Source organism: Cydia amplana, chromosome 6, assembly GCF_948474715.1.
Source record: "Cydia amplana chromosome 6, ilCydAmpl1.1, whole genome shotgun sequence".
Classification (NCBI taxonomy): Eukaryota; Metazoa; Arthropoda; class Insecta; order Lepidoptera; family Tortricidae; genus Cydia; species Cydia amplana.
In genome coordinates, this window is record NC_086074.1 from 12,851,707 (window position 1) to 12,863,742 (window position 12,036).

The window sequence follows — 12,036 nt, forward strand, 5'->3', positions numbered from 1 at the left end:
ACGTAGAAATCTCAGTTCATTGTAATTAAATTACGATACAGTGAGTCTAAAATACACACACCAACACGGATAGGACGGTCGCGCTTTTATCGCCTGTTGTGTCGCGCGTCATTCTCGCACTCCTTAGAATGTGACAGCCACAGTGATAGATAATAAAAAACGACCATTTTACTCCCTAAATAATTTTTTCTACTTAGAAAACCACAGAAGTACCAAATTTTGTAAGACAACAGCTTATATTTTAGGCAACATCACCACTTTATTATCACACTTCCCGAGCCAAGAAATAGCCCAAGCCCGACCAATGAAATAGCGTTCAAAACCTTGATTCACTGGTCGTCCTACTCGCATAACAGCAACGGGAAAAAACTAGTTTTACAAAAAATTTATACAAAAATATAATAGGAGAAATCTACTTATATTTAAAATAAAACAACTAAAACAAACCTAACTAAAAATATAAATCCCTAAAACCTGCCTTCTAAGCCTAGGCCCTTATTTAGTCGTTTTTCCAAAGCGCAAAGGTTGTGTACTGTTATTATTTACTTTAATTAAATTATACATTGCCTACTTACCTAAACACGTAAGTGTACAAACTTCATGCAGGTACCAGAGGGGCTGGGGCTACCGCGAAAACGGAAATTCGCAAATTGCGGGGATCTTTTTCTTTTACTCTAACTACGCCTTCATTGGAGTAAAAGAGAAAGATGCCCGCAATTTGCGAATTTCGGTTTTCGCGGTAGCCCCTCTGTACTTATGCAACTTGCTACGCCTTTTGTCAAGAATTTGGCTCCGCGCTACGTAATGGCTACGAGGTGCTACGAAACTCGTAGGCTTTGGTTTTCGTTATACATCATTTACATACTATTTATAAAATAAAATCGTATAGGTAACATTACATTAGGTAATGAATTGAATCCATCATTGGCTACTTTAGTATTTGAATTATCGGACAAACTTACGACGAAGATTGCACAACGAACGTGCAAATGTCAACACACATGCCCAAATGTATACATTTGTTTTTATACAACGTTGTAGAATTTTTTGAATGAATAGATTTGGTGAATCTTGTAGATCTTGTATAGCGAGCCAGTTTTTACTCTGACTGCATCTGAAGTCTTTCGAACGATCCGGCGATCCCACGATTTCAATATCATTGCGTCGCAGTCGCACTTTTATAATTGCATAAGCCTGAGTAGTAAATATTGTAGCTGGTGTTTTGGGTTGTTCTTATTAGTGGTAGGTACCTACATTATTACATATTATTTATACTCGGTCAAGCAGATCTTGTCAGTAGAAAAAAGCGGCAAATTTGAAAAATGTAGGCGCGAAGGGATATCATCCCATATAAAATTTAATTTCGCGCCTTTTTTTACTGACAAGATTTGCTTGACCTGCTTTAGAATAATAATATTAGGCCGAAGATTTAGATTTCAGATTGTTTTATTTATCTGTGTGTATATTTGTTACCTATGTGTATTTTGCCTATAAGGATATTTATATATGATTATAACAGGATATTTTGTAGAAGTTTGTTATCATCTTTACTTACAAAAGATACTTGCTAAGAATTGGCAACCTTTAGTTCCGCCTCCCGACACGAGATGGCGTTGGCAGTGTCGGCGCTGACCGGCTCGCTCGCGGTAATTGCGCGCGGCTATTATCTGGGCGGCGCTCGCCGCGCATGGCGGCCGGTGCGAGCGGGATGCACTCGATAATACGTAAAACAAAACGAGGAAGTAATAATGGTAAAAAACGAGCAGCACGCAAATTATAGTGAGAAATGAGGCAGCCGGTAGCGGTGGGGGCTTGGGCTGTGCGGTGGGGGCCTTCGCGCGGCAGTCTTCGCTCGGCGCACGCAGACCGCCCGCGCCGCCTGCGCCGCCGCGAGTGCTGTGAGTTTGTGACATGAACCGGCCGGCGCCATGAGCGGCAAGGGCTCCTCCTCTCCGGACCTGCTCATGAATGTGAGTGCAGCGTACGCGCCGCCGCAAACTCTTACCACACACTTACTATAGGCACACATTTCGACACGCCAAAGGTTGATAATACCTATACTTCACTCTGAAACATATTCGATAGAGTAAAGCAAAGAACCAGAAGGCCTACCGCGAACCACGTTCGACGTGTTGTCTCTCTGTCGCACTTGTAAATTCGTACGTAAGTGTGACAGGGAGGCAACACGTCGAACGTGGTTCGCGGTAGGCCCTCAGTCCACTGTAGCGTCTGTAGCTCTTATTGTTTGAGTTAGTTACCTATTAACAATGCTAACAAAAATCTGTGCAAAGTGTAGCAGATCATCTAATATACCGAATCTAATTCTGACCGGCTTCTGTACTGCTTATTAAGGACCTTATACAATAACAGCAAAACCTATATCAAATCAGAAAATAGAATATCCAGGCGTAATATAAACATTAAGATGGTCTGAACTCTTCACGGTATAAAAGTTGTTTAAAGTTTGGATTGGAGCTGTGCCCAAAAGAGGCGTTCATAAAACGGTTTGTTAGCTGGCCACCCCCGGGTATTGTCGATTTAGCACGCACCATAAGCGGCGCATTACGGCGGGACCCATCCTCCGTCCCTAGAGCCTTAACCTCTATTACTATTCATACGGTCTCAAGGGTGACCAGCCTCGTATAAAGTTTCTCCACACATGAAAAACAAATAACTACTTATCATCCTAAGTTGGAATAAGTCGAGTAGGTGAGGTTTGGTCGTTCATGAATAATATATCGTATGATATACATGGTTAATTTATGTTGAGTAGTTTTTACTCATAGTCTCTAATTTACTTGATACTTTTGTATAGTTTTACAATAACTTACAGATTAATAAAAAATTCAGAATGTCAAACCCATAATATCGATGTCGAGATTTTCTATATACTTATGTAAATTGTTATGCAATGATATAGGTTATTCGAGTAGGTAACATTCCAAATAAAAACATAAAAAACTAATTAAGTAATACATAATTCTCCCTCGCTCGCCCACATAAAGAACTTAAGGCAATTATTTAGTCAGTTCGGTCACATAAACGTTATTGTTATTAACCAAAAATAGGCCATTAAATTTCCTTCGGAACATTACTAGCAGTTCATAAAAACTACCAAAATGCTAATTCAATTAAGTGAACTCAAATAAGTTAGGCCGAGGCGGCGCTTTCGAGCGGCGGACCCAATCCTTAATGACACATAGAGCCTTCGTCCATTTTCTACTCAATTTCCTTTTCATATTAGTTTAATCTAGAGGCAGGACTACTGGCGCCAAAAATTATGCCGCGACGGCCGTGTCGGGCGGCTAATCTGTTTAGCGTTGTTGTGGGGCGTCCGGCTCCTTTGTGCGGTGAAAAAGGAAGAAATTTATGCGTTTCGGCGTCGTGTGTGCGTTTTTTGTGGGAATGTAATTAATAATTCAGCGGCAAAACTAACAGTGTTTTCGTTGTTGTTGGTGGCTCGTGATTGATGCGTCTCGGGCGGGTTCAATTCGCTGCGAGGTGATCTATGTACCGATCCATTTGTACTCGAGGTCTACGAGCCAGTAATTATTACAATGGTATTTGATAATTGGCGGCGTCAACAGAAACTTGTAGTAACTAATTCCTATTATAGTGAAACACTGGTATCAAACAATAAAAACGCTGTAATTACTTCTTGTATGTGAATAAACGGAATTTAATATTAACACATTAAGCTTGATGATAGGTGGGTTAGATATTAGATAAGCGTGATATGTAGATAGGTACCTACTACTACTAAGTACCTACTTAATTAATATTTTGCCACCAAGTACGTATCTACACTTCACTGATAGTGATAATGTAGGTTAGGTAATAGGTATCTATAGAGTTGTCGTTGATATAAAAAATGTCATTCTTACACAAATTAACTAAACCCCACAGTAAGCTCAAGAAGTTTTGTGTAATGAGAAGGTAGGTACTCAGACAACGTTATATACATATAGGTAACATTTAAATACTTAAATCAAAACTTCAAACTTCAAAAATTTTTTGTAGGTAATACACAAAAACATTTTCAGGGGTGCAAAGATTATCCTAATTATGTACAATTGACAAAGTGTAGGTACCTCAGCTTAGAAATATATTATGTCAGGTTGCTCTGGTTCCTATACTAGGCTCAGCCTGTCTCGTAGGTAACCCAGACTCAAGTAAGTTTATACAATTGAAACTTAAAGCCAAGGAAGAGGAAATACTTACTAACAGAAATTACTTTTACATTTTTACAATAAATGAATTAAAAAACAAACATTGTAAAACTATATTAAATTATAATAAAACTAAATTTACCTAGAACAATCTAAACTTATCCATCAGCGTGCTGTGTTCATTACACAAAAAGAATATCCTTACCGGTATTCGAACCCAGGACCATCAGCTTTATAGGGTCACTGATTAGGCCAGACCAGTTGTAAAAGTAGCATGTATTATCGGCTGATGAGAAGAATGAAGGACATGTGTGAAAGAAGGGCAGCGCCACCGTCGGCGATATATGGGCTCAGTTTCAACTTACCTTTATTAAACCATCCTGGTTAAGAAATTCACCCAGATTTAGATAAAACACCGTATAAAATCGTACCTATATCAAGTCACACGCCGATCCGCTAGGCCTTGTAATAAATTGCTACTTCATCCACGATAACAAATGCAGGAATGTGGTACTATAAGGTAGGCCTGACTGTTAGTTTTTCACATGTGCCTACAATAGGTTGAATTACATTAAATGTAAATATGTAAACGCGTTTGTCCGGAAGTGATATCGTTTTATGAAAGAACTTAAGTGTTCTGAAATAGTAGTATAGTGAAACATACTTACTGCCTTTTACTTCGAAGGCTGTTTGAACACGGGTGCGGTAGGCGCTGCGTAGGCGCAGCCTTAGGAGGTCAACTCTTGAATACTTAACATTTTGACGTATTGATATTAGACTGGGATTATATTTTCTCATACTTACCCTTTCTTGCTAACGAAAACCAACCGTGGTATTTATCAGATTGATCGTAAATAGATTTGAACTAGATTAAAGCAACCTGAAACCAAGCCATGAGCGATGAACCAGTCACTCTGCTGTATCAGGTGTAATGGACCAACGAATGGTGATTGTTCTTTTATGGCGTTTAAATGCCAAGCTTAATTGAATTAAAACACTACCGACACTTTATCATATCAGCCAGATTATGTAGGTGTAATATATGTGTAAGATATTGTAAATAATGAAATAATCTATTAAATTGGCATAGATAAAACTAAATCTTGTTTAAATGGCAGAAAGACACGGGATAACCTTTTAAAAACAATCACAATCTGAATCTTGTATAAATATAAAACATTCTGTGGTCAGTCGGTACAGAATTAGGTACTTAGGTACCTACATCAGATCGACGCACGTTCGACCCGCACTTAGCCGGTACAAACAGCAACACTCTTAACTGTCCATCGATGGACCTTACGTCAGTTAACAGTGTGGGCGATGGTACACGTTGTTGTAATACGCTGTTTTTAGGGTTTCGTAGTCACCTAGAAACTCTTATAATTTCGCCATGTCCGTCGCTCCGAAAGAAAAAATATGTGCCCCCCTCTAACTTTTGAACCATGGGTCAAAAAAATATGAAAAAGTCGTGAAACAAAAACTTAGTAAATACTTTCAATGAAAACAATAGCGAACATGATCGGTCCAGCTCTGTTTTTCAGTTATTGCAACAAATATTCTCTTTTTAGAAAAAGACGTACAAAGCGCTGTGAAAGTACTCCCTATGCTTGTAATGTACATGATACTTACTAATAGCCCCCGTTTGGCCAGTTCTGACAGAATGGTAACTGTCTAAATGGTAACTCTACAATGGCCCGACATGCTCTTGGCCGATTTTTAAATTTTAAATTTCCGCCATTTTAGTAGAGAGTAGTCTCTACTTACACAGAGTCTAACTGAAAGCGGTAAAATATATTTCATCTAAATAACATCTAATTAACTCATTAAACCTAAAATTTACTTGATTACCATTCCACTGTGAAACAACCATATTTACGTAAAATGTACACTATTATTAACTAGGATAACTACATACGTTGCAATTCCGAATATGTTCAACTTCGAATTGCTGAAAATGTTGCAAAGACCGCGTAGTCGAAAGCTGCAGCGACAACTAGCACCTAGCTAAGTAAAGCTAGTTATAGTACCTTATTTAAATAGAGGAGGATACGAGTATATAATTCCGTGGAACTGGACGGAGTTAATTTGCCGCTTTGTACGTGAAAATACCGTTGGTCGCAGCGCGGCGCAGCAGCCGAGCGGCAACATTTTAATTGACCACGCGATGTTGCGGCGTCCCGTCCAAGTTTTTCTGCTCTCCTCAAATTGCTCTAAAGTGCTTAATGAGTGATGCGTGCAATCGCCGTTTCCCCGTACGAGAGGTTGCTCGGTTGCTCTTATTTTACATAAATAGTTCAGTTCGAACTAATGCCGATTCTCGGTACTGTAATTGCGCCTGTGACAGGCTTCCGTCGCCTTCCGAGCCGACGGTTAGCGACGCCAAATGCGCCAAATTATAGTTGTTGCGTGTTTAACACACGTCTAGTCGTATGAGCGTGTCGAATGCGACATTTTTAAGAGAATGTGCTATTGGACCTCTTATCTTAGTCTTGATGCTAATCTGATATAATTAACATATTATATCAGATTAGCATTTTGTAGGTACGGTCGAGTTCGCAAACATCTTTCCAAGCCAACGTTCATACACGACCACGACCCGACCACGACCTTATTGTCAGAGTCCTAGAGGCGTGTTTAGAACGTTAGATTGTAAAGATGTTTGTAAACTCAACTGTAATACTTGATAGATACAGATACGTTTTGTAGTTCTGTGCCAACGAATCATTAAAATTGGCGATAATGCCGCATTGACTAGAAAAATTAAGCATTGTTAAAACAAACATACGTAAGCTAATAATATCATTATGATAAAATTATTCACATAATATGTAGATTAGTGCTTTCTGACTAAACAATTTCATAATAATTAAAATTAAATACGTATTTAATAACGATCATTGTGCTTACCTATTCAAAGGAGTGTTCATTTACAGACATCGTATGAGTAGTATAATAGAGTATGTTGTCTAAACCCATGTTTAAAGAGCATATAGGTAGTTAAATTTTCCAAGTATCGGCAAAATGCTTTCATACAATGCATTTTTAATAACTGCAGAATGCTTTATTTACCCACGAATATATTTTTGCTAGAAATTTTAGAGTCATAAAAACAATCTAATTTTATATTTAACTACAATAAATAAAGGTGAATGCAAATACAGACCGACTACAGGCTTCGTTACAAGCCAGCTGACCTTTTTAAAGTGTTATCTTCGTATAAAATTCACAAAGAAGTCTATTAAGATTAATATCTATAAATTAAATTAACCCCGCCGATAATAAAGATGACTTGATGGCCAAGTTGATAATCATAGCATTTTTCGCGTTGTCCGTGTTCGCCCTGTCGGCTGAACTTTGGCGTCGTAGCGATACACTGCCGTATTCGTACTTCAAGATATTCACAAGAGACGACACGTACTAGATCCATTCTAGATACGTTATAGTTTAGATTTCAACTAGTTCTCTTTTGCAGCGCAATTCGGGCAACCAATGTCACTTTTAAGATAGATCGTGTTAGAATTCTATTAGATGTGAATTAGAACTCTAAGTAATATCTTGTGGAAATCGTTTCAGAGTATCTCCAGAATCGCGGAAATGTCAAATTTGACAGGTTAGATCTTAAACATATCGTTATCGTATCTTGGCGATGTCTAAAAGATATCTAATAGATGTCTATTACAAAATCCGAATCGGGCCCACACTGGCTAGACACGCGATGCAACGGGCGAGCTTAGTCAAGATAACTACGTTACTGGGATAACTAAATGGACAAAGCAATTACGCTTTAATTGATTACCTTGGGGAAAAGTTAGGTAAGTATATACATACTTAGCCAGTTTTAGATAACGTGTAAAAGGATTTTATAGGCTGAGGTCTATTAAAACCTTCTGTACCTAGCTACTATATTAACAAGTCTACAATGAATCATTTCTAGACGTGATAGGCGGGTGAATCAAGTTTATTATTGTGATTCTGTTCCATCAGCCAGGCGACAATTGTAGAACAGTTTGACCAAGAACTCTTTTAGGTATATAGGTACCAATGGTGTTTGATAGATTGGAAAAGGGCTTATAACTACAAAAAAATGCATTTTGGTTAATTTTAATGCAATAAAACCAGGATTTAAAGAGTGACTCAGGCAACGAGCGACAAGAAAAAGTTGATTCACCCATATTCATCTTTGATTGATAATCGCTTATTAGTTATATATTAGCGTTCAAACTCTCAATTAACCCTTGAACTCCGATAAAAGTGATCAATAAGGTTAAAAGTCATCACGGTTGAGCTTATGTTTAAGTATACAATGTTGTAAATTACTTACTAAGTAACTGAGTGTGAAACTGGCATTTAGCGGTAGGTATTTGTGCCAATAAGCTAACTGTAATGTGCTGCTGCGTAAGAACCCGAACTTCCTGACAAAGTTGCATATCCAATACCTACTAAATTTCACCGTATCAGTAGGTACATCATCTTATGTTCATTACGAAATCTATTTTAAACATCTAGAAGTTGTAAGTTTTCGTGTCTCATCTATTTATTACATACTTAAACATATATTTTCGCCTCAATTAATTCCATATCCACACAATAAATAGGGTAACGGCACCAGTGGCCAGCCAGGTACCAGTGGTCAGCCTTTTGAGTCGTTTATTGGTCATAAATATCTGGTATATTCGTTTAAACAAATCGCGAGTACTCAAATAGGAGCTTTGATTCCTTATTGGTTAATACGTCACACGACAGGTGCGGTGAGGGAACGGGGGGAAGAAATATACTCGTTCATACAGGTGCTGTTTGTCGACGAGTGCAATAGTGTCATGTCCGCCATATTTTTTACTGCACGTGGTGTTCTCTTAACAGGCAAGAAAAACTATGTTTTAATGTTAAAAGTTATTATTTTTGTTAATGATTGGTTTATTTATTAGTTTATCTATTAAATTGCATTATATTTGAATGAAAATATCAATATTTCACTTATAAATCGAGGGGGCTGGCCACTGGATAACACTTTTTTCCAAAGAATCCAGTGCCCAGCCCCCCACGGCTGACCTTTGGGTTATTCGTTTATTTTATTATTTTCGAGCGAATGCAACCGTTAGGTCCGTTAAATTTACATTTTCAAATTTAGTTAGGTATGCCCTAGTCAATTTAAAGTAAAACCCAGTAGTCAGCCGCATTTGAAATAACGTTTTAATGCGGCTGAGCACTGGGTTTCGCGGATCCAGTACTCAGCCATTGACCTTGCTTGGTACGTCGCCGCCAAAAATATGTCCACATTTTTAAACCCTATCTCATTGAAATAAGGTTCAAAAGTGTATACATATTTTTGACATTAACTATACATAACTATCATTTTGCTTTTTCCTGGTCGGTATATGACTTTGTTTATTAATGATAGTTAGATCTGCATAGACTCGATTAATTATTTTTTACCGAATACCTACTAGAAACATAATTATATGTTACCTGATTTACCTCATTAATTTTTGACGGATTAATTATTAGAAAATAAATATTGCGATTCTTAGTTTGCAAGAATAGTGTTAGTTAATTAAGTACCTATGGCCAACAAATTTCGTGTCATAAGAATTGTATGTACCTATAAGATTTTTTTTATTAAATAAGTAAACAAGCAGGTAAGTAATACAAAATAGTATTATGCAAGAAAATTATAAACTAAAATTAAAAACTACAACTAACTAAAATAACAATAACTAAAATAGTAATAAAAAAAGCGGCCAAGTGCGAGTCGGACTCGCCCATGAAGGGTTCCGTATTTAGGCGATTTATGACGTATAAAAAAAACTACTTACTAGATCTCGTTCAAACCAATTTTCGGTGGAAGTTTACATGGTAATGTACATCATATATTTTTTTTAGTTTTATCATTCTCTTATTTTAGAAGTTACAGGGGGGGGGGGGGGATACATTTTACCACTTTGGAAGTGTCTCTCGCGCAAACTATTCAGTTTAGAAAAAAATGATATTAGAAACCTTAATATCATTTTTGAAGACCTATCCATAGATACCCCACACGTATGGGTTTGATGAAAAAAAAAATTTTTGAGTTTCAGTTCGAAGTATGGGGAACCCCAAAAATTTATTATTTTTTTTCTATATTTGTATGAAAATCTTAATGCGGTTCACAGAATACATCTACTTACCAAGTTTCAACAGTATAGTTCTTATAGTTTCGGAGAAAAGTGGCTGTGACATACGGACGGACAGACAGACGGACAGACGGACAGACAGACAGACAGACAGACATGACGAATCTATAAGGGTTCCGTTTTTTGCCATTTCGCTACGGAACCCTAAAAATAGACATTTGTATAACATCGTTGATTTTGATATATTATGCAAAAAATTATAAACTAAAATTAAAAACTACAACTAGGTAACTACAATAACGATAACAAAAATTATAAAGAAAAAATAAATATTATAATATCGTTGATTTTGATATAAATATTAGTGATTTTGATCTAATTATATGAATAGTTTATATAGGCTGAGTACTGGGTACACAGAGGCTGCTTACTGGATTTTGGAGGCTGACTACTGGAGAATAGTGCCACTTTTTGTTTAAACTTAATTAGAGATATTATAAAGAGGATTGTTATTTTTTAAATATTCATGTCATTTGTTTAATTATCCGACTAATCCTGTAGAAATGCCGAACGTTCAATCTTAAAAAAGTCGTTGTAAGGCTGACTACTGGTGCCTTTACCCTAGTGTTTTTTTAACTCCGAACTAACCAATATACTTACGCTGTACCCTTTCACATGAATGGAGATAATGCTTGCAGACTTTCCTGGACAAGTCGCTTTGTCGTCAAGCATATTTTACGAGATAAATGGTGTTATTTCCATAAAACAGCCATTTGCTTTTTGCTAGGAGGCTGCGGCGAGCGCAGCGCACGTGCGCGAACATTTCCGCACTCAGATCCGACGCACTCAACGCGCTGGATCCGATACGATTAATCATTACTTTAATGGCCGCGATTTAGCGTTATTCTTAACAATGAATTGCTTTACACATTTAAATAGAAAATACGCAGTCATTAAGCAGTTAGAAGGTGTAATGAGCATGAAAAATGTAACGAATGCGTTCACATAGGAAAAGCAAATCGCGGAGAGACAAAAACAATGATGCGGTTTCGGATTTTAAAATTAGCGGTGTTATGGGAACATGGTTGTAATGAATAAACATTTAAGAAATATCTGGGTAAAATTAAACCCTATGTCAATGGCATAAAGGTTTTGATGGTTGTAAGATTTTCTATCTGTAACAATGCAGGTAGTCGAAGGTTACAGTGATACATGTTGGATGGCATTAACTTTTGCTAGCGTCTCCTCTCGGCCCCGATGTTTCTACATCATTAAACACGACATGTCGTTTCCGCACTTCGACGTGTATAACGACATTTATGCTTTTTTTTACCAATCGTTTTTTTTTCTCTTTATTTTGCCTGTTTACTCATTATGTCAACAACTGTTTTAGATAAAGAACGGATATGTAAAATATTTATTTGCTTTGCCAATTAATTATACATGACCATTAGACTGTATTAGAATCCTGATTTAAAAACCACTATACTTAGGTACTTAATTCCCTCGTCTCTAGTATATTTTAATTTTTAATATAAACACTATTTAGGTTACACAGTTCTCAAATCTCAATTTAATAATCTATGTATGAATTTTATCTACCGCTGGGTCGGAGTACAATTTTCACAATTTACCCTAGAATAAAGGATGACATTTGGATCATTTAAACACGCAGAAAAGCATTTATTTAGTATATAGTATTTGTTTTAATTACAATCTTTTCTACTTTGCCTTATTTGTAGAATTAGATACATAAT

At 36.9% G+C, this 12,036-nt stretch overlaps 1 protein-coding gene across 2 annotated transcripts in view; it reads left to right on the forward strand.

Annotated features, from left to right (window-relative positions):
- Positions 1 to 1,574: 1,574 nt before the first annotated feature.
- Positions 1,575 to 12,036, forward strand: part of LOC134648951 (transcription factor Sp9) — a 99,277-nt gene continuing 88,815 nt past the window's right edge. For both annotated transcript variants that reach the window (XM_063503611.1, XM_063503614.1), the window contains exon 1: positions 1,575 to 1,970. In XM_063503611.1, coding sequence (XP_063359681.1) covers positions 1,929 to 1,970 — 42 coding nt within the window. In that variant the 5' untranslated portion in view covers positions 1,575 to 1,928. The remainder of the gene's footprint in view (positions 1,971 to 12,036) is intronic.